This window comes from Ascaphus truei, chromosome 3 (assembly GCF_040206685.1).
Source record: "Ascaphus truei isolate aAscTru1 chromosome 3, aAscTru1.hap1, whole genome shotgun sequence".
NCBI classification, from domain to species: Eukaryota; Metazoa; Chordata; class Amphibia; order Anura; family Ascaphidae; genus Ascaphus; species Ascaphus truei.
In genome coordinates, this window is record NC_134485.1 from 232,646,363 (window position 1) to 232,673,817 (window position 27,455).

Genomic DNA, 27,455 nt, shown 5'->3' on the forward strand with positions numbered 1-27,455 from the left:
ACTGATGTTATTTGATATTGAGATGTAACCCTTTGCCAAATCTTAAGGGGGCATCTTAATACCGCAGAATCAAAATGGCCCGGCCTAAGACACTTTGAAAACGTTCCATTCCATAAAAGAGCTGGTAGTGCTGCTGAACTATTGAATATATTTTCTAAATCTACCCACCTATACTGAATTATCTGGGAATGCCAAAAAATAATCTTCAGATGAGATTATAAATAATATTTCTTTATATCTGGGACCGCCATTCCCCTCTTTCTCTGGATGCAAGCAAGACTGACCTCACAACTCTTTGATTTTTGTTACCCCATATAAACTGAATGATTTTATTTTGGAAATCCTTTATATATTTTATCGGGATAGGGATTGGAAGTGTCTGGAAACAATACAACAGTTTCGGTAGGACATTTATCTTAACTGATATAATAAGACCCATCAAAGAAATTTGGTATCCATTCCAAATGAAAAGATCGCGCTTGATTCTTGTGAAAAGTTCTGAGTAATTATATTTATAAAGTGATTGGTAATTTTTAATGAGAAAGATTCCCAAATATTTCAATCTTGATTTGTTCCAATGGTATTTGAAATGTAATTTAATTAGCTTTACTTCGGTGTCTGAAAGAGTTAAGTTTAGAGCTTTTGATTTGACTTGCTCTTTTTCTGAATATAAAATGAATACAAACTCAGAAAATGCTTTTTGAAAATTAGGAAGAGAAGTCAAAGGGTTAGAAATCGTCAGAATTATATCAGCAAACGAAGATACATTTAAAATGTTCCCGTCCAATTTGAATACCTTGTATATTTGTTTATTTTCTAATTTTAGATGCAAGAGGCTCAATCGTTAAGGCAAAAAGCAGTGGAGATAAAAAAAAAACAACCCTACCTATTCCCAAATCTTTGTGAAAGAATGACACCAACAGCGGAGTAGAAGACATCCACTTCAACATCAAATGGTAGTTCTGGATCTGGGTGAACAAGGAGGAGAGCAAAAGTGAAAAGCAACTTCAGTCATTTCAAACGCTGAAACAGCTTCAGGAGACCATTCGAATAGCAATTCCTTTTGAGTGAGACGAGTAATTGAGGCAATAATGCCAGAGACGTTTTTAATAAAAAGTCTGTAAAAATTGGCAAATCACACAAATCTCTGTATGTCCTTGATGTTTCGAGGAATTGGTAATTCCACTACGGCTTAAATCTTGCCTGGGTCCATACTCAATCCCTCAGGGGAAATGACATAGTGGAGAATATGCATGCTGGTCTTTTTAAAATCATACTTTTCTAATTTTATGTATAACTTGTGTTTTCAGAGACGCACCAGGACAATTCGGACATATTTCAGGGGATCCAAGATGTTATTTGAAAAGACTAGACAACCAGGTATGCAACTACGAACTGGTTCTGTAACTCCTGTGTATGGACGTATAGAAGGAGTATCATTTTTACCTTTAGAGGAAGAGAAAACTGTCTTGGAAAGGGCATGCAGCGGACTTCTCTTGGAACTCTGTTAAGGTATCGTCTGGGCTTATTCGGGCAATCGGCGAGCCAGTGCCCCGAATTCCCTCAATACCCTCCGTGTCACTTCTCCTAGTGTCCTCCTGAGTTCCTGCTGGATGGTGGCTCAGAGGGGTTTTGATCGTGTCTTGATCGTGTGCAGTGGAGAGGTGTGTGAGAAGAGCAGCAGAGTTCCTGTGTTTGGTGCATGAGTATTACTCAGAAAATGCTCTTTTATTCATGTTGTTTGTGAGATTTAAATTGTTGGACTCTTTTTTGTATATTAAATGATATTATTTTACATATTGCACTAGGATCGGGCGCTCTCTTTTTTAGTTTTTATAGATCTACTGGGAGGTCGTTGGTTCCACGTAGAAGGCTGCCAGTATCCTGCAAAGAGTGCTATTCTTGATTTGAGTATACATTTTTTATTCATCCATTCATGGTTTTTTATCCACATTAATTTTTTCCAACATTTTTTTATCACAGCCATTTTTTGATCTATGGTTTCAGACACAAGCATTTTTTTGTTTAAGATATTTACATTTATTTATATGTTTGTTCATCATTTTTCATGTTTTTAGAGATATCTCTTTGCTATTGAAATAGAATATAGTTAATCATAATTTCAAATAATTTGTATATGTTAAATTTACAAGTCTATATAGATCCCAACAGGCACAGTCTTTTTGTTTGTGTGTGTGTGTGTATAAATATATATATAGCAACTGTAAATATTCCTGTATATTCATTTGCATGTCTTAGACAGGTCTGCAACCCTGTCTTTCACCATTATCACCCAGCAAACAGCACTTCCACTGCAGCAAGGGATTCTGGGAAATGACATGCAAATGAGCACACAGTGCCATTTTTTATCTCATGCTCACATTACATGAGCAACCCTTAGCCAATGCATGCTGCTTTAAACACAGCTTTTAAGCAAGGACTTGGGAGATGCAAAGTCAGTTAACACACTCACAGACATGTTTCAACCCTGATGGGTATCATCAGTGTGAGGTTGGCTTGCTGACATTTGCTCAAATGAGACAAGAGTAGGCAATCACCACCACTATTAAGGTTATGGTGGGTAAAAAAAAGTGACTAAGACCATCCACAGTAAAGCATAAAGCAACTGTAAATATTCCTGTATATTCATTTGCATGTCTTAGACAGGTCTGCAACACTGTCTTTCACCATTATCACCCAGCAAACAGCACTTCCACTGCAGCAAGGGATTCTGGGAAATGACATGCAAATGAGCACACAGTGCAACTTTTTATCTCATGCTCACATTACATGAGCAACCCTTAGCCAATGCATGCTGCTTTAAACACAGCTTTTATGCAAGGACTTGGGAGATGCAAAGTCAGTTAACCCACTCACAGACATGTTTCAACCCTGATGGCTATAATTTTCAAGTCTCAAAAGGTCATATTGAAGTATGTTTCCAAGGTCAGAGAGGTTAGGGCTGTGTGCATATAAGATTGTGTCATCTGCATACATGTGAATTGAGGCTCACTTACAAGCTGTAGGAAGATCATTGATGAACACCGAGAAGAGTAGGGTATTAGGGAGTAGAATGGGCATTTGGATCCTGCAGCTGATTTTTAATGAGACCAAGATGGGTGAAAACATGTCCAAGTTGTTGCTGGAAACCTGAAATGACATGTTGCATGGAAGCAATCTGCTGGCCAGGTTCAAGTTTGTTCCAGTGGGATCCATGATATATCCTCTTTATTCTGTCAAAGTGAGATCTTGGCAGGAGTGAATCTCAGTTGCCGGATTAAGGAGTAAGTGAAGGCGTCATTGGGGTCACTAGCAGTGGTCAGAGGCAGACAGTGAAGAAGCAGGAATAGGGCTGAACACGGGGACAGGACTGGGACATGGGAACAGCAACAAGGCACAGCAAAAGTAGGAACCATAGCAGGTGCAAAAGGAACCAGTATAAACCAGCATCTGGCTACAGGAATTTTATAAAGGCAGCCAGAGAGGATCAGATTTCAAAGCAAGAGGGACCACAGAGGGGGATACCAGGACAGGATTCAACAGCCTTCCCAGTGGAGGTGCATGGGAACTGCAGACCTGAACATGAGGAGGAACATGACAATAAGGTTACACAAATAGTCCTGAATTCATTTAAATGACCAATATTAGGCAACATTGAAAGCTTCCTTCAAACGTGCACATTTAGGCATAATTAATACCTTATTTCTCATTAAAAAAGCAAGCAGTGTTATCCCCTCACTTAACCTAATGTGTGATGTCATGGGTCACAGTAACAGGACCAAACATTATGAAATGCAGAAGAATTGCCATTTCCAAAACTCCAATTTTTTTTTTATTTTTACAAAGGCTCACAAATAACATTACAACTACTGCACTTCATCGATCCTGCTGTGTGTAAAGGGAAGAAAATGAGAAGGCTCTGGTATTATTTGAAATCCTTGAACGCCTCATGCAGTTTTATATTGCAAACAATATCGGAGCTCCATAAAGAGATTAATCCATCTCTATAAAATGGCAAAAACAGTCCATAGTATTAGAAATGCAACTAAAGAATGTGTCTGGCACTGTATAATTACACATTGGTACACATTTGTAAAGGCTTTATAATTTACCCACTTTGTGACAAGGCACGTATTTTCACATTTAAATAATAGCACTATATTGCAGTTGTGAAGAATAAGCATGAATGCTTTGGTTCCCTGTGTCAGCTCATGATATGTGCTATTTATTCCAGTAACAATTGTTGTTTCACGTTATATTACAACATACAATGACCTTTTAAACTGGCGGATTTACTGTTTTAAGTCTTTGGAAAGAAACATGCAGACTTTTTACAGTTTGTTTCACTGTCACCCCTACTCAGCATCCAAAGCTGCACTTTAAAGACCTTTTCACCTCTACTACCACAAGATAAATTAAAAAGAAAAAAAACTTCCAGTAAGGATTCATATCCTTAGCCAGCAAACAATTGTTATCTGTTGTACGAATAAAAGAAAGGCAGGAGTGAGGCATTGCAGTGATACAAAGACACTTTATCAGTTATGTTAACTGATACATAGCTGCTCTACATGAACAATGATATCATTACAGCAGTTTGCAAATAATGAGGTAATGTGTGACACAATAAATCTTTAATACACTGCATGAGATTAGCTATGTCAATTATTTGTGAACATCTCTTCTGTAACTTTGACACCTACACACTATAAATTGCAAGAACAAGAACATAACGGTAAAACACAGGGGAAAGAACAGGTAGTAAAAGAAATATGTCAGATGAATACATCGCAAAATAAGTCAGAAAACTTGTATCCTTATTTTGGATTGCCCGTATGTGTAGTGTATTCAGCATTACCCCCCAAGTTACAGAAGGATATGGAACAACCACCGGAAAACCAATTGTCTCTGAGGTGGAGTCGATGACGTCCAACATGTCCCAATATGTGGATTATTTTCTACAGCCATTTGTGGTTAAGTTGAAATCATATTTAAGGGACACGTTGCGCATCATCGACTCATCTCCAGAATCACATGGAACCCTACGTACATTGGGTTGGTTGTACACGTGCATAAACCATTATAAACATGAACATTTTTTTAAATTTAGATTCCAATGTATGTAGTACACAGAAAGATTTTATTTTAACATCTATCCGGTTCATTTTAGAATACAATTATGTTTTGTTTGAGGACCAATATTATTTACAGGTCTGTGTGATGGCCATGGGACCAGATTCGCCCCCAGTTATGCTAACCTTGACATGGTATTGTGGGAGGATCTACATGTTTGGTGGGATGAATGGCTGGGGGCAGGTCTGGTGTTCTATAGCTGTTTCATAGATGATCTTTTGTTAATTTGGGATGGGGAATTGGATGATCTCAGGGCGATTTTATCATCGGATGACAACAATATGGATTTACGGTACACATTTGAGATAGATAGGGGGGGGTTGTTTTTCTAGACCTAGAACTTCAATTAACAAATTGTCACCAAAACACACTTCAAGAAAGTTGCGGCCATTGGCTATCTTTACAACATGAGTAACCACTATAAAAAGTGGTTGTAAACCATCCCCCGGGGCCAATTTTTCAGAGTCAGGAGAAACTGTTCTCTTGCTCTGATTTCTTGGCTCAGGGGGAACTATTGTAAGATACATTTGTGGCCAAAGGCTATGACAAAAAGATCATTGGGAGACCTTCAAATAGGATAGTTTGATAGCTCGAAAAATTCTTATAGAGAAATCCAAAAAGAATTAGTCTTGTTTAAAGAATGGGGAGGATCAGCTGGTAGGGAAGGGGACTAATTCAAAACCACCTATTCTTGTCACACAATTTAACAATGCGTCCCATACAATTAAATCCATTCTAAATAAGCACTCGTGCATTATGTTAAATGACCCAATTATTGGTCTAAAATTACCACCAAAAATACTGGTGGTTTTCCAAAAAGCACGGAACATCAAAACATGGCCAGCGCTAAGTAATAAAAAACCATTCAGGAATGTACAACAAATAGCAAACCATTGAATGGTAACTTTTCATGTGGGCGAACGAGATGCTTGACATGCAAGCACATGAAAAAAGTGGATAAAATTAGTTCACATTCCAATGGGTCAATACACCCAGTGCAGGGCCGCATTAACTGTTTGTCGACATTTCGTTGTATCATCATATGCCCATGTGGCATCCAATACGTTGGGCGGACGGCGCGTACTTTAAGTACGCACTTCCTGGAACATCGTTGGAATTTAATACATGGTCTACAGACACACAAAGTCTGTCTAGACACAATATGTATAAACACAACAAAGATCCTTCTCACTATTAGTAATGGGTATAGAAGCTATTACATCCTCGTTACTGAGTGGAGACAAACTTAGGAGGTTAAACCGAGAGACCTATTGGATCTATGTATTAGATACATTTGGTCCAATGGGTCTAAATGAGTGTACAGACGCTAGTACTATTGTGTGAGAGTTTCTTTTCCCCCTGTCTATAGATTTGGTACAGAAGTCTGGTTTGAACATGTTCCCTTTGTTTCCTGTTCTTTGAGAGGTCATTGGCTAGAGTTGCACTTCACACAATAGTTTAAACACATCACTGTCACAATTAGTTGGGCACTTGATTTTCACTATTAAAATCATAATTACTCCAATTAATATATAGTAGTTATTATTTCACTAACTATAACATAATACTGTATTTATAATATATATTAATCATTAGAATTCACAGTACAGGATTACAGTTTTATGTATATTACTAATTTTATATTGAATCAACACCACATCACATGTATTAGCACATAATATAAATAATATTAGCAATAATTTTACACAATTATCTATCACATTAACACAGACAATTGCAATTTATAATAATAATAATTATATATATATATATATATATATATATATATATATATATATATATATATATATATATATATATAATTGTTATACAACCAAAGACGGTCTGATTATTGGCCAATTGGCTCGCTGGTTAGGAAATCCCGGTTATGTTATTTTCCTTTTTTCTGTAAAATATGAAAATTTGGTGATGCTCTGATGGGAGCCAAGGGTCTGTCTGGACCCCATTGGGTGATAAGTGGATCAGATGGTTCCTGGGGTAATGGAGTTAACAGAAATTAGTGTAGATTGTCACACAGGTTATAAAGTGATAGAAAAAACATAAAAATGAGCACTCACATTGTGTACATCAATCATGTACATATACAGAAATAAGTGGATGGAGAAAACTGGGGAGTCGGTGTCGCCATTCCAGCTTCTGTACCAGTCATATACAGATGAGTACTAAACACCCCTATCACCTGTAATACCCCCTAAAACTTGCGAGCAAACGTATCATACTGTATATCCCTTCATATACACGGAACAGGTGTGGGACTTAGAGAGAGCCTGGCTGACAGGCAAAGCTAAACTCAGCTGACCAGTGCCACCTGTACTAGTACTCCACCATCAGCACTGTTGTCCAACGTAGAGGCCCTAAACACCACAAGTATGTAAAGATGCTCGTCTCTAGACAGGAAGCGACCCGCAGAGCTGAGGTAGGATATTAAATTCCCAACCTGAACCGTGAGATAGAGTTCTGAATTGAGAACAGAGTAGTCAGGGCCACAGGCTGTAATTGAGGCAGGTGGCAATGGAGCAAGGTTGTGGTCACAGGCAGTAGTCGAGGCAGGCGCAGAGGTGCAAGGTCGGGGTCACAGGCTGGGATCAAGGCTGCAATACGAACAAACAGGTATGCAGGAGTCTGACAGGAACTAACTGAAAATGCTCTGGCAGCTTCATGGAGGAATTCCTGCCTTTTAAAAGTCAGGACACCTGTAACAAAGAGGGCTACTGCAGCTGCAGTGTGGGTGAAAGTGAGGAAAGGGTGCTAGGAAACAATATGGTTGTTGGAGCTTCAGTGCAGGCGCTGACAGCGTCAAAGCCTCACAATACCGCCTCCCCCCACCCCAGGGGCAGCCACCAGGCGATCCAAGGCAGGCTTGTTGGGAATTTTTTGTGAAAGCCAGCAGAAAAAAGGTAGGTTTTATTCTTGTGCAAGAATCATCCTCAACATTGTGGTTTTGTACAGAAAATCCTCTTGCGCGCTTCGCGCACCAAGCGCTTTATCATAGAGTTATTAACCTTAGAAAAGGACATACTATATATGTTCAGGAAGTACCCACCACACCTCCGCAGTAACTACCGAGCTAATGGGAAACACCAATAGCCAAAACTCAGGTGATCACAGTTAGTTAAATGACCACAGACAGAGAAGCGGACACTTCCTCAACACACAATAGACTCATTATATTGCAAATATTAGATAGATGTTTGTTTTTTGTTTTTTTTTAAACATCTATTCAACGCTTTATTGGTAATGGACACACGGCGACAGACACACACAGATACATACACACACACCTGACGTCATTCGCACGGGGCCGCTTGAGGAGCTGGGTCGCGTCCTCAGCATGGTGATGCCAGTGGCCGGGGAAAGAAAGGTATTAGATGTTTGGGAGCCATGCTCAGATGACGTAATGAGTGGATCTGCGTTGTATATGAAACAAACAAAACTGGTTTAATGCACTAATATAAAGAGATCATTTAAAATGCAATATTTCCTAAACTGTAATACATCCTTTTGTTGTATATTTAATTCGTTGTGCATGTGGTAAGGGTTATGTAGGACGTACAATTAGACTGCTTAGGGCTCGTATTATGGAGCATCTCAGATCTATTCATCATAAGGATCTTAGATATCCTGTATCTAGACACTGGACCATGTGTCCATTGGGGGATCTCAAAACTTTCTCTTTTCCAGCACTATAGCATGTCCCCACACATATTAGGGGGGTTATATAATTGCTCAGTTAAATCATAGAGAAATGTTTTGGATCTTTTCCCTTAAAACTCTGATTCCAGATGGAAATAATACAAACTGGGAACTTCATCATTTTTTTTTTTTTTTTTATGAGTCTTTATAAGCCTTTGTTGGATTAGATCCAAAAGGGTATGCTGTAAAAAGTTTCATAAATACGCATTTTTTTAACTGTATTATTGTGTTTTCTATTTAGTTATTATATATAAATTGTATATTATGCGCTTATTTGCCAGTTTTTTCATTATGAGTCAGTGTTCTTCTTCTTTCTTTTCTTCTTTTCATTATTTCTATATTCGTATATTGTTATTATTAATATATTTATACATATATTTTTTTTGTTCTCTTCTTTTTCAATTTTTTCTTTATCTACTTTGGTGTTGTCAAGTTAAAGATTTGGTATGCTGGATAATTTCATATACAGTAGTACAGTATATTAATTTATAATCAAATTTATACAGGCATACACCGCATTAACGTACACAATGGGTCCAGAGCATGTACAGTATGTAAAGCGAAAATGTACTTAAAGTGAAGCACTACCTTTTTTCCACTTATCGATGCATGTACTGTACTGCAATCGTCATATACGTGCATAACTGATGTAAATAACACATTTGTAACATGCTCTATAGTCTCCCCCCTTGCCCACAGCTCCGGTACAGATAGGGAGCCGGCATAGCTGTTCAGGACGTGCTGACAGGCGCATGCACAAGCTGCCGTTTGCCTATTGGGCGATATGTACTTACTTGCGAGTGTACTTAAAGTGAGTGTCCTTAAACCGGGGTATGCCTGTATGTATGTATGTATGGATATGTAAATGTCTATATATATATACATATATATATATATATATATATATATATATATATATATATATATAGAGAGAGAGAGAGAGAGAGAGAGAGAGAGAGAGAGAGAGAGAGTCCCCCGTGAGTGACGAAACGCGTCAGGGAGCGTCATCACGTCGGACGCATTGACATTACGTCATCACGGAGCGCTGGAGTGAACCGATCCAAGCGCTGGCACCATAGAGGCCTGCAAGCAAGGAGCCACTTTCCATGATCCTTGGACATTTTTACAACATCCACTGGCCCTGGACATCTGCTGGGACTGTGGCCCATCCTGTTTGTGATCGGGGTTTCCCCCAGGACGGAGCGCAGCAACTGGATGGTGGTGATTATTATTTCTTACCCCCCTTCCTCCCCTTCCCCTCATTAAATATACAGTTTTACACTATGGGGCGTGCGCTCTCTCCTCTTTTTTCTCTGTAGATTCCCTATGGACGTGGTTTGTCCATTCTGAGAGCAGCCGGAGACCCCTTGTACCAGCTTCCATTTTCTACATTGGATTATCATTTTGAGGACTGGTTTTTACCCTCTTTTCTTGCTTATATACGTTTATTCTATGTGTATTTTACATGTATTTCCTTTTGACTGGAAAACAAAAAGCAACAATCAGCTCCACGACTTCCCCAACGCCAAAGCCTCCAAGTCTAAACACTATTAGTAACTATTGCGTGTGTCAATCTGGCAGTAGTGAATACTGTCATGCGCAAAATTTATAAAGCCAGCAAGTGGAATACATATGAATATAGCATGGCAGAGCCAGAGCACAACAAGATTGCTGCAATTGAAATACATTGCATCATAACAAAACTTCATTATATATAGCCATGGCTGGTCCAGACTATCTTTCTGCCTTCCTGTCATGTAAGTTCTAATAGCTACAGACAGTGACAGGCTACCCTGTGGGGTTTACCCCTCCCTCACGTAGGCTCCCTGAGTGGCAGGAGAGGAGGTGACACTGGGTCTGTGTTGCAGCCAATCATTTTGCAGACCCTGTGCCCTCCCCTTTCTGCATGAGGGAGAATGCATTCCAAATTATAGAGTGAATCTGAGTTGGAGTCCTTCCCAGCCGGTAACCAGCACCACACAGACCAGTAGCTAGGCAAGATCTCCCAGAGGGGGGGGGGGGGGGTAGCAGTGCTACATACACATCAATGGGTCACCATGGCAACTCCCCCAAACAAACATCAACAAAAAAACAAACACACATAACATGGATCATCATATCTCCTATAGTGATACATCTTAATATATAAACCAATATTAAGGCATTGGAAATCGATGAAGAGCATATTTTGACATCATCCATTGTTAAAAAAAATTCTACAATTGTTTTTATGTAATAACATTTCTACTGTTAATATAATACACCTCCTCAGGGTGAATGAAAAATTTGCAGGATGCCAGAAAATGCAAGTTTCTATGTTTTAATTAAATCTTGTTTTTGAATAAAATGCTCTATTTATTGAACCTAACTTAACCAAACCTAGTTTAATCCTATTATAAAAAAACACATTTTTAAAAGATTTATGATCTAAACCATTTTTAATAGCACCAAGGACAAAAGAGGGGGGGTGAAGGGGGTGAGGGGGGGGGGGAGTTGGGAAGGAATGGAAATGGGCAAAAGGGAGAGGGAGAAAGGATGGAGAAGAAGGGATAAAAAGACTGTAAACTTGACAATGCAGATCTATATTATAAGTAGTAAACATCATTTTAAGCTCCTTAGTAATCCACAACAAAACCCTTCCATTTTGGCACATTATTACAACATTTTAATTCAGCATTATAATTTTTAAAAAATAGCTGAGGTTCCATTCAATTTTTAGACCACATGGAGAATGAGTTTGTAGCATAAAAATCCAATAAGCCTCCCTGTGGTCGAAAAGATTGAGCTTGTTTCCTCCTCGTTCCTTTAACATTACTTTCTCAATGCCTTTAACAGTTAGATTATTAGCACCCCAAGTCTACACTCTGAAAAATGCTTGGATACGGGATGTGAACGGTCTTGTTTTCTAATTAATCTCAAATGTTCCATAATTCTTATTTTCAGAGATCTGGTAGTTCGTCCTACATCATATTTACTGCAACCACATGTTAAGAGGTAGATCACGTATTATATGTTTTCATTTGACATTTTTTACTCAAATTTGAACCTGAAAAATGTGAGGATGGTTTCATCAGATGACATATTTTACAACCCCCATATCTATAAGAGCCCTTTGTACTAAAGGTCTGTGTTGTCAATGAGGGAGTGGTAACATAACTGGGGGATACAAACAACGCAATTGTCTTTGCTCGTCTATATATAAATCGCGGTCCTTGTTCAACATATTTTCTTAAATCGTGATCCATTCGTAAAAGTTTGGGCATAAGCCGTTTTACTTGATTATTACATTTCTTAAATTGTGTTATGAACATAGGAATATCATCCTTAACCAAGGAAATATTGTCCTGCTCCAGTCTATCATTTTTAGTATTCAAATACCTCTTTTTACGTTTTTATTCTTTTTAATAGTTCTTTCATCTGTCAACCCCCGTCCAGGACCCCATTCTTTAGGGTAAAATAATGAATGTCTGTCTATGGCCAGAACTTTTTCAAAGGCCCATTGTAAATCCTCCTGTTTGTAGCCTCTTTGGATAAAGCGATTGCACAATTCCCCAGACTGTAGGACGAAATCGTCCTGTGTTGAACAGTTCCTCCTCAGCCTGAGGAATTGGCCCTTGGGAATACCTTTAATGACTGCCTGGGGATGGCATCTATCTGCCTTCAAGAACATGTTACTTGAATTTTGTTTTCTAAAGACATCCGTTTGGATGTCTTTCTTCATATCAATATAAAGTAGAAGATCCAGATAATGTATATGGCGGTGATTAAAATTATATGTGAATTTTAAATTAAAAGGATTTGGATTTATAAAATAAAAATAATAAGTGCAGTGTTACTACCCTATTTCCTCGATTCTAAGATACACCCTTGATTTAATAAAAAAAATTGGGGGGAAAACACCACTATATTAAATGTGCAGAATTTAGTTTTTTTTAACTTGCAGACAATAGCATACATTTATCTACACTACACTATTCTACACTAGACTGCACTACAATTTTATGCTGCGGCCATGCTAACGCTGAACACGCTTGGCGACATCACTTCAGTGATACCCAATAAGTATGGCCATGCTCACGCGGCGCTCTCGCGCACGTACGCTCTCCAAAGCTCAGTGCTTGGAGAGACATGGAAATGTGATTTCCAAGCGCTCTGTAGGGTCACATGACCCTTTAATAACCAACGGGGGGAGAGAGACAGACACAGAATGGGGAGGGAGAGACAGACACAGAATGGGGAGAGAGAGACGGAAACAGAATGGAGAGAGAGACACAATCACAAAATGGGGAGAGAGACACAGACACAGAATGGGGAGAGAGGACACACACACAGACACATGCAGACACACAGTCACACACACACACAAACACATACACAGCTCACTCTGCACCTCCTGCAATTCACAGAGATTTGGCAGGTGGGGGGGCTGCTGAGCAATGTGAAGATCCCTGGCAGGCATCTTGAGCTGATCTCTCTGCATGTCGGTGAGGGGGCGCGTGCACGCAGCCATGTGTTTATCTCAGCCATGCAGTTGCTGCACACTGAAGAACCCAGCCGGCATCTCCAGCAGCGCCCCCAGCTGATTTTTTTATTTTTTAGTACATTGATTCTAAGATGCATCCTTATTTCAGCCATGTGAAAATGGGAAAAATGTGCATCTTACAATCGAGGAAATACGGTAAGTCACCTTCCCAAATCATAATTAAATCATCAATAAATCGTTTGTAAAAAGATGTGCTTTCTAAATGGATTAAATGAGGGTCTTTGGTTAACAACCCATACTCCATGATAAAGCACATTAGTGTGCAAAACACGTATGAGGTCCTACACCTCCTTTGGGTGATGCTTTATTTTCAATACATTTTTCATTTTTATACAACCTGGCTCCCTTGGCAGTGCGCTACTATTTTGATGTCATGAGTCAAACTTGTGACAACCATCACAATTGTAGACTTTCACCTACAAAATCCAGGGCAGGATCTCCCTTGATACTCTTTGTTTTAATTTATTTAAACTGTGAAGATTTATTGCCCACTATACCACCTAAGAGGGCGCAGTAACAGGGACTTATCACTGTTTGGGAGAAACTGCCTCTAAATCCAGCAGTGTACTGGTTAATTGCACATAGGCAATCAACTAGACTCCACCTGGCTGATTAGGACTCAGAAAAAGCCTGATGCGAGAAACAGGAGAGAGATTCCTTAGCTAACATTGGGGCTGACTTAAGGAGGAGGAAGACTGTAGAGATTTCCCTTAGCCCACAACTGTGCTGACCTGAGGAAAAAATGTCTTGATGCACACAGAAGGGCTGTATGCTGACAGCAAGACAAGGGCACAAAACCTGGATACGGACATTTCCATAGCACACAAGGGTGCTGACCCAAGAGAGCAGCGAGGCCTTCCCCTACAACTATAACTATATATAATATATATAATATATATATTTGGGGTGGTAACTAGCTTAGCTAGCCACCCAGTTAGAGAGAGCTGGAGTAAAGGTTTAGATATTATAAAGCCAGGATTTCATTTCACCCTAATCGTTCTCCATTAAATATACCTCTGCACACATCTTTACAGGCACTTTATGAAACAATGATTAATATCCCTTATGTGTGAGGTGCTGATTCACTACAGAAACAACTCTTCAAGTAAAGTCTGTGTCTTTTTTGTCCTTGTTCCTGGCAATCAGCATATAACATAGGTTATTTGAAAAAAATTTTTTTAGTATTTTCTTTATTTCTCCAAGTATTTTGACATTTAGGTTTGTTTTTATAAAAAAAAAATAAGTAAAAACAGGGTGAAAGCACATAGTTCCAGTGGTCTACAACCAAGGGTATGTAGCCATGGAGACTGAGTGACTGGGTGGGTAACTGGGTAGGTGAGTGACTGAGTGGGTGGGTGAGTAACTGAATGACTGGGTGGGTGGCTGACTGAGTGACTTGGCTGACTGAGTGACTGGGTGCGTGGGTGAGTGACTGGGTGCCTATATATATACACACTTGTAAAATTACATAATAATAATAATAATAATCACAGTTGCTTGCCAATTGTTCAATGTTCCCCATATTAAATAAAAAATATATTAGAATTTGGTGACATGTCCGGAGAATCATTCTCCATCCCACTCTGATATTCCGGTGATCAATCACCTATGGCTTGTGACGTAGTATTAATTTCTGAATAGGAAAGAACACAGAACGCGGTCTATTGCTTTGTGTGCCAAGTTAATGACAAGGTTTCTATAGTGATAATTGCTTCACTTTTGCTTTAAGCAATTCACTAACAAATCCACCCTTATTGAAGACTTGTTTCTGAAGGGTTCTTGTTCAATACTTCAAGAAATCAAAGCTCTGCGGTAATTATATAGTAACACAACAGTACTAAATACCTTGGTGAATGGCTGGCTGTGGAATGTTGGTAATTGTATTGTGGATGCATTTTAACAGTGCTGCAGAGAATATTTTTTTAATGAAACTAGACATTTTAACTATGTTTGTTGCAATTAGAAAAGTATAATGAAAATAAATTACCTTTTAAAAATATTGAAAACAAAACTGGCTTTCCACTGAAATGTTGTGTAAGATGCAATATAATGAGAGCCTGATTACAGTACTAAATGTGAATTACAGATATCAGTCTTTCTGATATATACATTGTATTTTTCATTTTCTCTTCTTGACATCTGATGCAAGATTTATGTTGCGCTACAATTCAACTGCTAATGAGTATAAAAACAAGTTCCCAATATGGCTATGTTAAATGCTTTTTTTTTTTACAGAATTCAAACTGAGGTTACATACTGTATATTATATTCTAATTAAGAACACAAAGGAGTAGGTAAATACGGGTGATCAATCGAGCTGTAAAAAATAATTGAGAGAATAATGTATACTCAGGGTTGCCACCTTCTACTGAAGGCCAACCCTGATATTTATTTGTTTTTTTAAATGCTGCACTTACCTTGAGCGGAGTCCTCCCAACATCTCCCCTAGCAACTCCCTTCAATATGGCTGCGCTGCGTCAAATGGTGCCGCGTTGCCATGACAACAGGATGCTACGTGACATTACGATGGCACGCGGCGTCAAGTTGCCACGACAACGGGGTGCCGTCATGTGACATCGCTTTGTTATGGCAACGTGGCCCCACATGACGTCACGTAGTATCTCGTTGCCATGGGAACGGGTGTCACGTGATGATGTTACGTCACGTAGCATTCCCATTGGCATGGCAACGCAGCGCCATTTGACGCCGTGGAGCCATATTGGCAGTATTTGCAGGGGGAAGCCGGAAGGTCGTCGAGGATGCCTGGAGACAATGCTGTCGACATCCGCCGGTTTACTAGGTAAACCCGTAGCCTGGAGATACATGGCCAAAACCCATAGCCTCGGGTAAAAACCGGAGTGGTGGCAACCCTGTGTATACTATATATTTGCTAAGGTGAGAATTATTGCGAAGCTTCCTGCACTCACATTCTGTATTACGGGGGTGTGCAAACCTTTTTGTGTGTGCCCCCTGCCTGCTCCCCCCCCTCCACCCCTCTCCTTACCTTTCCTCCGGCATCAGGGCCGTCATTTGACATCACGTCATGTGACGTTGCGTTGGCATTTGACTCCGCGGTGAAGCCGCCGGAGAGAATGTAAGAGACATATAGAGGCCTCGGGCCTGCCCCGCATTTTATTTAAATGTTGTAGGGAAGAGTGCAGACCTCTGTGAGCGCCGCGACCCCACCCCCCAGAAAATTTTGCGCCACCCAGTTTGTGCTGTATTAAATACAGTATCACAGCTTGTTGACTATTTGTCTATACTGTACAGTTCTCCAAATAACACATTTATCATGTCTTTAACTCACTGAACACTAGGCTGAAGAGATCTAGCATGAGAAACTGGGCCAGTCCCCATGTTGTTTTTCCTATTGAGATACGTACTGTACATTGTATAAGGTAGTATGATTTTAAAGATGACCCCTTACATTTAACAGATTAATTATTATGGGAATTTGAAGAGGATCCCTGGCAGTGAGATAGGAGTTGTCATGTGATGCAAATAGAAAGAAGTGCTACTCTACAATATGATTGTTGCTTGTTATTAAAACGTTTGTCTACATCATTCAACTGCTTAATAAAATTATAAAGATTGTTAAATTTTCTTAATTTGATGCTTGTTTGTACCTTTTTTATTGCTTATTGGTAATGCACTAATATATTTTGCAGTGCGGTACAATGGGGGTACAGAGTTATGGATATTACATAAACAGAATGACATACAAACAAGTGTAAACAAATAAAAAGAGGTAATGAGGGCCCTCCCCATGAGAACTTCCAAACTAGAGGGAATAATCGGCAATGTTGGAACAAAAGGTAAAGTGGCTGCTCATTGTGGGACTGAGTGTACCTCAGGGTGGATATGGTCCAGCCCCGACAGCTGATCCCATTAAGGTTTGGGGTGTAAATTTTATGGGGTGTTACTGATGCAGCCACGAGTATCCGAACACTTGCCTGGGAAAATCTGTTGCAATCTCCCAGTAATGCTGCAACAATTCTGTGACATTTTTGTAAACAGACTAATGGCCCATCGGATTTACGCAGCGGGGGTCCCTGGCAGTCCCATTCAAACTGAATGAGACTTCCAGTGACCCCCGCTGTGTTAATCTGTTGGGCCATTAGTCTGTTTGCAGAAATGTCACAGAAATGTTGCAGCATTACTGGGAGATTGCCCCAGATTTTCAAAGGCAAGTGTTCGGATACTCATTGCTGCATCTGTAGATAGTGTCAGGATTGGTCCAGCCACACAGCTTGTCCCAGTAGGGGATGGTGTATATTAGGGGTATGCCAGATAGGCTTTCTTAACTCACATTTTTATCAGGGAGTGTTTAAAAGTCTGAAAGCTGGGAGAGCGTGGTAGAGAATTCCAGAGAGAGGGAGCAGCATGGAGAGGTTTTATAGGCGGGAGTGAGAGGAGAGGGCATTTAGGGATATATTTAGGGGATGAAGGGTGAGATGTAAAGGGGGACAGCATCGTTGAGTGCTTTGTAAATCAGAACTAGGGTTTTACATTTCATTTTAGAGGATATGGGAAGCCACTGTAGGGATTTGCATAGTGGAGCAGCAGAAGTGGAGCGGTGAGTGAGATAAATTAGTCTGGCAGCAGCATATTTGGTGGATTGGGGTTGGGGCAGGTGGACGAGGGAAATGCCAACGTAGTTGCATGTGCAAATCTAGTAATAGGGGGAAGACATTAATATTTGAGCCTGTAGGACAGTGCTCTTCAACTACTCCTGCTAATTTTATATTAGCTGCCTAAGCAACCAAGTGCAGTTTTTTCATACAAACTCCCTTCTAAGTTATGGTAATGTAAGTATATATGGTACAGATATTATATATGCTTGCAAATTATTGAAATAGTCATTTTTAATTCTTTACATTTATTTAAAATGACAATACATTATGTATTGAAATGGAGATGTGTAATGAGAACATAGACCAACCCCATAAAAAAAGATATTCACTTTGGTGGCACTCCTAGAGACCATAATAAGACTTAATTAATTAGTTACTATTAACACACAAAAAAAAATCAACAACATTACTAGGTAGTGAACTTTTTATATAAAATAGCAGGAGTCTGATATAGTACAAGTGAACACTCACTCCAAAAGAATCTGTGTAATTTGCCAGCACTATTGCTCAGAACGATATATGCATAAATTCGCACTGAAAGTGTAGAGGTGGAGGAGAGATCTGCAAAAGCAGGTAGCTAATAGATTAGCAGATGAGTGCAAAGGACAGAGTTTAGCATAGGAAAACAAAAGCCTATAATGCAAGGTCAGACTTATTGTTCGTAAATCAATTGGCTCGACTAATAAGATCCGAAATAAGCTAACTTGCCCTTATTCTGAATAGTTCAGTGATTCCTGTACTAGCTAGCTCAATATTTCAATGTCTTTATTATCTAAGCTCTTAATCGGAGACCGCACAACTTCATCTACACTCTGTCTCCTACTGACCACTTCCTACTATGGCGTCATCACGCCGTACGCGTTTCACTCCCGCTCTACACGTTTCACTACCGCTACGTTGGCTCACTAGAGGCAATCAAGCACAGCCCTTTTGTCGGCAGCTATAAATGCCACTCCATTGCTATAGTTACAAGTAGCAACAGTCCATGTTAACCGTTTCATCACCAATTAGATTGATCGAGCATCTGTGGGAAAAATTGTTTATCAAGGTTTCTTTTGGTTGTTATTCTGAATTGTTGATTACCGTACATAAATCACAAGCAAAGCACGTAACTGGGTACAATTTTAATTATTGCAGTTTTAAACTGGTAGCACTTATATACAGTGCCATCACATATAAATAGTACTAAAATCCCATAAGCGCTCAACCATAAAACAAAATGGGGGACAAAATAAAATATTGAAATAATAAAAGTTAAAAGGGCATAAAAACAACTAGTGAGTCAGGTATAGAGACATATAGGACAACCCAGAGAATAAAGTAGTGGCATAATCATAGAATAAAAAATATATCACATAAAGAATGTCCAGTCTGAATATGGAAAACTCATAGGTATAGAGAACCCCTGGTACTGCTTTCTTCAGAGAGATATAGATCTTCTGTAAATCCACTTCAACTAAAAATAGAAGAGCACACAGAGACAACTCTCATAGTGTATACGATTTATTCCACAAAAATAGAACAAAAATAAAAGTGATAAACAATTGCCCATACATTTGTGCTTACTGCAGTAGACACATAAAACCCGATCAAGTATAGCAAGAACCACCTAGAGGACCTCTAGGATCCCACCGTGTATGCTTGGACTGCGTGTCTGTGTCACACTTTGGAGCCTGCGCTGCCTGCGCTCTCTATCCTCCCTTCTCCAATCTCCTGCACCTCAGCACCTACCCTTAGTGGTGATGTCCCCACCAAGATGGCCGCCGGGAGTTTCCACAATCAACACAGATTCGCTGGATCACCCTATGCGTTTTGTGAAGACCTCTCACTTCCTCAGGGGCTATGAGCTATTGTTTTCCTTATACTAAGCCCCCTATACTAAGTTCTATCTGTCCCGTGCACTAGCCTGATCATCTATTAGCTACCTGATTTTGCACCTCCACCCCTGCACTTTCAGTGCTAATTAATGCAAATATACTTTAGAGCAGGGGGGCGCAACATTTTCTGGGGGTGAGCGGCGCTTACAGTGGCCCCGTGCTCTTCTCCACAACATTTTAATTAAATGCCGGGGAAGCATGCAAGGTCTCTGTAAGTCGCTTACCTTGACTCCGGCTGCATTCTGGCAACGGGGTCACATTACGTCGAGTTGCCATGGTAATGTGACATCACATGACATCAGAAAACACCAGAGAAAAGGTATGGGTGCGTGCGCCAGCGGGGGGGAGGGGGGGACAGAGCAGGCAACGGGCCCAGACAAAAAAGTTTGCACACCCCTGCTTTAGAGAAATAATGTTGGCAAATTGCACTGTTGGAGTTATAGTTCACTCGTACTGTATCAGACTCAGTGCCTACTCCTGCTATTTTATATTTTTAAGGTATCCATTACCTGGTTATTTCGTTGATTTAATTTTTAGTGTAAATAGGGATAAAAGTCTTAGTATGATCATCTGGAGAAAGAAGAAGAGAGAAAAGGGCACACACAGTGCAAATCAATAATGTTTTTATGGAGAAAAAAAGGACAACACAGTTCTCTGTAAACTCACACTCTCCCACTTTACAGAGAACTGTGATGTCCTTTTTTATCCATAAAAACATTATTGATTTGCACTATATGTGCCCTATTCTTTCTTCTTCGCTCTATGATGTCTGCGAAGGAAGACTGAATACTCCAGCTGATCCCTCCGGGATCCCACGAGGGAATCAATTTCCAGGATCCTCTACCATGGTCCCATTTTTATTATTCTATCTTAAAGTGCCATTTGATTGTTTGCTACACAGTTTTGTCCTCATATATATTCCTATTCTAATGAATCATTTATAGTATCACACATTAGAGGGTTTAAGGTGCTCCCTTTTTAGTTTTTGTTCACATTATCTTTATAACCTTAAGGGGGTTAATTTTGGGTTTGAGCCACTCACCTACACTTTTTTTTAATCACTAAAGTATATCACTTTATTCACATGGTTTTAGCACCACACAAATAGTGCCTAGGTTTTTGTTTTTATAAGCGTGAGTAACTTGTCTGATAAAAGCTTCATAATTCTAGGGTTCCAAAAACGTCATTGGGGTGACATATGTACTTCAGAATTAGTTCCTTGTCAGATTCATTAAACCATTAATTCATTGGTAGATGTGTCAAGGATTTATGGTATCATTTAGGGTTTTACAGACTCTTCGTCTACGCTCACCACTTGCCCATTATTATCTGAATATCTAGATCCAACAATAATAGCGAGGAGTTGATATTACAGGTGAATCAGTTAGTGTGTGAGATTATCCTTTACTACTTGACAGCGAGATATCAAAATGCCTGTGTGCCATGCTATAAGTATATCCCGTGGGTCAGAAATACACTCGGTGGCTCAGTCTTCGACTGATTGAGGCATCTGTGCTGAAGCAGGGATATCCTGAAAACCTGACCTGTTGGTGACCAATGAGGGCTGAAGTTGTCCGCCCCTGGTCTAACCAAATGACAGGGAGATTACTTATCTCTTTATATTAAAAAAAAAAAGTGTACATGACATTCCCTAAGGTCTGTTGCAGGTTAAGGCACCCGACACGGCATTAAGTGACATTCAAGTCAATGGCAGCTAACGGCAAATTGGGTGTGTTACACCACAATGGACCGTCGTTCATCTCCACTTTGGTGCTTCCCGGTCTCTGCTGAACTATTACACATTATTCCTGTGCAGTAAAATATATCCCAGAGAGCACAATAATCATAACAGAGAAGTTGTTCATATACAACATCACCAATTAATCGTTTTAATGTTGCCCCAAATCAAGGTAGTGCAAAGTGAAGATAATTCAGCCAGGGAACATTTGGCTGCATGTCCCTGTAGGAGAGTCGGAACGGAACACTGCACACCAATCAAACAATTATTCACACGTAAAAAGATAGAGCGGTGCCACAAGGAAAGGTGCCTTACTTACCACAGGCAACATGGGAGTCTATATGTTAAAAAATTAGACTAACCGGGCTGGCGATATACACATTCTTACACGCTTATTACAGAGAGTGCAACATCAAACATGCCAACATCACGTGCAGGCTTTGTTACATATCGGTCTGCCCGGTTGTTCTTATTTTTAACTGCTATGGGTGTCAGATGCAATTGTGCCTAATAGAATCCCATAACTCAGTCCACTTTGTGTCTTTGTTGCGACTACATATGGATGCTGAATTCTGGCATGTTGCAATTACCCATTTGTTCATCATTACCAGACTGGGTAAAGTTTAAACTTACAAATGTCACTTTATACTGTATAGTTGATCTACAATCAGCAGGACTGTTGTTTTCATAAGAATAGCCCTTTAGAGGGAGCCAGGCTGGCCACTAATCAACTTACAAACGGTATATTGGCCACTGTGTCAGTTCCCATATATTTCTACACTAAAATGACATCATGAGCTTGATCGATATAACCCTTCAGCCACTTCTATGTCCCATCTATAATTAATGACCCTAAGGGGAAGATTCATCAAGTTCTGATGCCTGGCATCGCACCTGATCCCGCGTTCGCATGCGATACCCTGCATTGGAGCTTGATGAATCTAACATGTTTGGTTTACCAGTAAGTAAAAAAATCTTTCCCTACACATACAGTATACTGAAGTTTCGTAATGTTACTCCCATCCTAAAACTTGTTATTTTGTTGTAGGCCACCTATCAATTTTAACGGGGAAAGTACAGGAGACTCCATGGATGCTTCTCTAGTACCATCTGTCTATGTTAAGAATGAGCGTGCACAATCCTTACCTCTACATACAGAATAGGGAAAATCCCAATCTTGTCTCCCAACATTCCTTCTGCCCAGTTATCATCTACACGTCTGATCACAGTCAGAATTTCATCCTGCAAGAAGATTACCATTGTTTATTACAATGCCATTAAGCTGATAAAATAAACACACTTTCCCCCTAGCAATGATATCTTGATGAGGCACAACATAGCAAACCAGCCATGGTAACTGAAAAGAGTAATTGTGTCTGTGTATCTATGAATTCATGAATTTGTTTCATTTGCTCAATTCAACCCAAGTAAAACATCCTCATTTTGCATTTACATAATTGGTATGCAGTTAACTAACAACTAATAGAAAAAGTGACTACGGGGTTATGAGTGAGGCTTCACCAGCAAGAACAGACGTTCCTAACGATAGATTTAACTGCTATATGACATGCCACTCGTGCTTCTCACACTTTATTGGAGTAACACGTATGCCCATGCTTACTGTGCTTTGCCACATGACACCTTGCAGCATGGGATGATACCTTGCTGCCCATTCAAGTAGCGGGCTCTGTGGGAACAATAGAAATGCAAATCCTGCATATAAGAGGGTGGTATGTGTTTATTTTCAATGTATTTCTGCATGGACAAAATGTAATGTTTCTGGTATACATACTAATACATTACACAGCATATCGTTTTGAAGAGTTAAGGCCACATGGGGCACATCGCTGGTATACTAAAAAGCTACCCCTGACAAAACAAGAATAGCCTTTAATCATTAAACAGTCTTCTGCCATAAGAAACCTTTCAGTGCAGGAAGACATCTTGACTTCAACGGGCTATAACAAGTCTTCCAGTGCTGGTAAGACTGCTTAGTAAATACGGTCCATTATCACTATCCTGCCATGTTAGGTTTCCTAACGTAATTTTTTCATTTTAAAAAGGTATTTTTTTAAATGTCCTCTCTGCGCCTTTATGTTAATGTACATTTTCTAGTAACTTGAGAACTACCTGTAACATACCATCTGTATAGTTAATCTTTTTTTTTTTTTTTTTTTTTTTACAATAAATGCCATTTATTTGCAGTTTATGTTGTGGTCGGCGAAGACAATCACTTGAAAATATCAGGACCTGATTTATAAATAGTATGTATGTTGTACTGTATCACAAATGCATAAGATGTTATTTCAAGTTTAAACCATTAACCCTGAATATATTATTCATGCATTATTAGTTTTAGGTTGCCTTCATTTAGCTACTCAGTGGAGGGGGACATTTCAGGGCCAATTTTGTTAGGTAACACAGGAATAGTGATGGCGTAAATGTTTCAGCTGCAGCTAGGTAATTCCTGTGTGCACAATTAGAATTTGGAATTAGGTGCTATAGAGCTGTATAACGTTTGCCCATAAAGTATTTGCAAGTTCCTGAAAAAATATGACTCTTTGGGAAGATACCTTTGACTGCCTCTTGGTCTTTTCTCCTATAATACAGGTAGCAACCATGCCACAATATCGCAGTGCACCCATAAGCAGCCATGGGGCATCAATACCCATGCAATAATTCATGTGTTCTTATAGTGTAGACTAATTTGCACCTGGTCCTCGTAGATGCATAATTAAGATGCCTCCAAAATAAAGGACACCCGATACATATACTCTACATTGGACGCTAATGCAAGAAAGGTGCTAATTAATGGGTGTACATCGATGTTTAATATAAATAAATTAGTAATAGACATGCCTATCGAGTCCTAAATGTACCTACCCTTGAACAAAGTGCATTTTGCATCTATTTCTTAACTCTCAACTGATTTATTATTTTTGCAAGGCACAAAACGGCAATTTGTGCCCATGCCGTGATTTTGCTCGATTACACAAATGTTACCCAACTCTAAATCGGCCTCTTCTGCTGATCATTTTTGCCACTGTTACCGATCTATAGAGCTTCAAAACATGTGGTTTAATTAAGTGTTTCTCAAGCAATTGACTAGTTAACAAACCATTTGTTATACACGTTATTCATGTACTCATAAAGAAGATTTTGTGCAAAAATCTTCTAAGCTATTATCAATCTACTGAACATGTCAAACAATAAAGCTAAGAACTAACATATTTCTCATTTCCTATGCATACTGCATACTGATGGAAACTTTCCCCAGCCTGACAAGCATTAGCATACAGATGGGGGTGTAACCAATGGCCAACTTGCATCATTCAGCAGCTGTTAAAGACTGATAATCTTCCCTCATGTGGTCTCTTGTCGATGATCTTTTAGAGCATAATCAGGCAGAGATAGCTTGTATTTGGGACCATATATTAGCTGGCCAGAGGACAAAATGAAATAAGCAAATTAGAATGACATTGTTAATCCTAAATCCACCCGTTGCTGGCATTGTTGAGAGGGTCTTCAATACGATGACCATTAAAAATGAGGCCTACAGTGCTTGCATTTTTTTCTCTCCAGATGTTGAACAACAGATTGTAAACCCTTCCAACAATCCAAGTCTCTCTTGGGGTAGATAAAACTAACTCTGCAGAACTCACTCTGTCAATGTGAGCTGTGAGATTAGCATCATCATTGCACAAGCCAGTACTCAGTATTACTTAGTGGAACTGAGCCATGGTGCTTTAGGTCACAGTGGATGGTCTCTTTTCATCACAAGCTTCATGTGAATTACAAGACAAATTCCATACTAAACTGCTTTACTTATAGTCCAGGAGATAACATTCAACGGTCTCCTACTGCTACGTAATCAATGAACAGAACAAGCTTGGCACACTCAAAGCAAACACGTTTTATACACTGTAGTAATAAAGTTGCTTCCAATATTTTTTTTAATATCCTTTTTTCTTATATCATTTCCCTCTGTGGGAGTTTTCTTGTCTCCCTGCAAGTGACCTACTTTAAAAGTAATGTAGTCTCATGGATTGCTTACATTTTTCCCTTTGGTAAATAATAAATCTATCATGTCACTGCTGCTATCCAGATGTCATAGTCCAAAGATTGCAGCTGCTGGCTGCAGAATATTGGTGAGGTAACTGAATTGAGAAATTGACATTATTTGACTGGTCGGAAAGCACAAGAAAATAGAAAGCTTGTACCCTTGATCAGCTTGATACAGACAGTCCTCGGTTATCCAACGAAATTCATTCTGAAAGTGGCGTTGGATAGTGAAACCGTTGTAACGGGAGTCCCATGTTAATCAGTGGCGGTGAGCGTTGGATAACGCATTCCGGCGTCGAAAGACGCCCACAGGGTTGCATTGTAAAGTATTAGATATGCCATTCATTGTAAAGTGAAACGTTGGATAGCGAGGAATACTTGTCACGTGTACATGATCTGGTATATATGCTATACCACTATGAACAGTAAGGCCCGGATTCACGAATGATCGATAAATGAAAAAAAAAAAATGGCGTTAGTAGTATTTAACAACATTTTATTTATTGACCAAATCACTAAAGCCTAAATCTAAAGCCAAAAGCCAAATCACAAGTGACAAAGCAGTCATAACTTGTTTTTTACTGCAGTGTTATTTCGCCAAGAGTTTGCAGCAAGACAGCATGCTAATTTTTCACACCTTACTTTCCAGCATGCTAATGAGAATTTAACAGCTAATGTATTGTTCATGAGCATTTAAGATGCTATTCACTAAACTCTGATACCTGGAGATATTGAATTATCACCAACAAATAACACCAATTTGTATCACCTACCCCAGGCTGACGTTAAGCCTATCTTGCCTGTGCAAAGTATATAAAAGCCACAATAGGCATAGGCAAAATAAGACCGAATAGCCATGGTTTTGTAGGAAATCTTATTACATAACTATAGTAAAACAGTGTGATATCTCCCATATCGCTAGTGCTTATTAATGCTGATTTCTAAGAGTTAATACTTATTTTATCGTATGAATTATTTACTGCATAGTTAACACATTTATCTTATCGCAGCCCATTTATAAATACATAATTCTTAGTGATACTTCCTACATTTTACTGCTGGACCATTAAATTTTAACGGTAGCCACTGTACTGTATGTAACAGGCTTTCCCCCGCCCTCTGGGAGATCTCACTAGTAAACGGTGTGTTGTGCTGGTTACCTGCTGACTCACAGGATCGCGGAGTTTCCGCCGTTGTTAATGGGAAAGACAGGACAGGCTTTTGGGGTGATGGTTGGTTCTTTCTCACATGGTCCCCTATAAGCTTATGCTTGTTGAATTGCACAGCTTCTGAGCACAGCCTGAGTTAAGATACATAGCCAGTAAACCTACCCACAGACAGCTCTTTCAACCTTAATGGGTCTCATCAGTGTGGGGTTGGTTATACTGGCTTTGCAATATGAAGCTTTGGGTAGGTTCCACCACACATTAGTTAAGTTATGGTGGGCAAAGCCAGTTAACCAACCTCACACTGATGAGACCCATTAAGGTCAAAACAGCTGTCTGTGGGTAGGTTTACTGGCTATGCATCTTAACCCAGGCTGTGCTCAAAAGATGTGCAATGTAGCAAGCATAAGCTGTGTGTGTATATATAAGACATGCAAATGAGCATACAGTAATATTTCCATTTGATATATATATATATATATATATATATATATATATATATATATATATATATATATATATATCAAATGGAAATATTACTGTATGCTCATTTGCATGTCTTAGACAGATCTGCAACCCTGCCTTTCACCA

At 39.4% G+C, this 27,455-nt stretch overlaps 1 protein-coding gene across 4 annotated transcripts in view; it reads right to left on the reverse strand.

Annotated features, from left to right (window-relative positions):
- Positions 1-27,455, reverse strand: part of SH3RF3 (SH3 domain containing ring finger 3) — a 425,668-nt gene that overhangs the window by 131,608 nt on the left and 266,605 nt on the right. For 2 of the 4 annotated variants that reach the window (XM_075590307.1, XM_075590305.1), the window contains exon 3: positions 22,783-22,878. The exons of the other annotated variants lie outside the window; for them this stretch is intronic. In XM_075590307.1, coding sequence (XP_075446422.1) covers positions 22,783-22,878 — 96 coding nt within the window. The remainder of the gene's footprint in view (positions 1-22,782; positions 22,879-27,455) is intronic. 4 annotated transcript variants of the gene reach the window in all.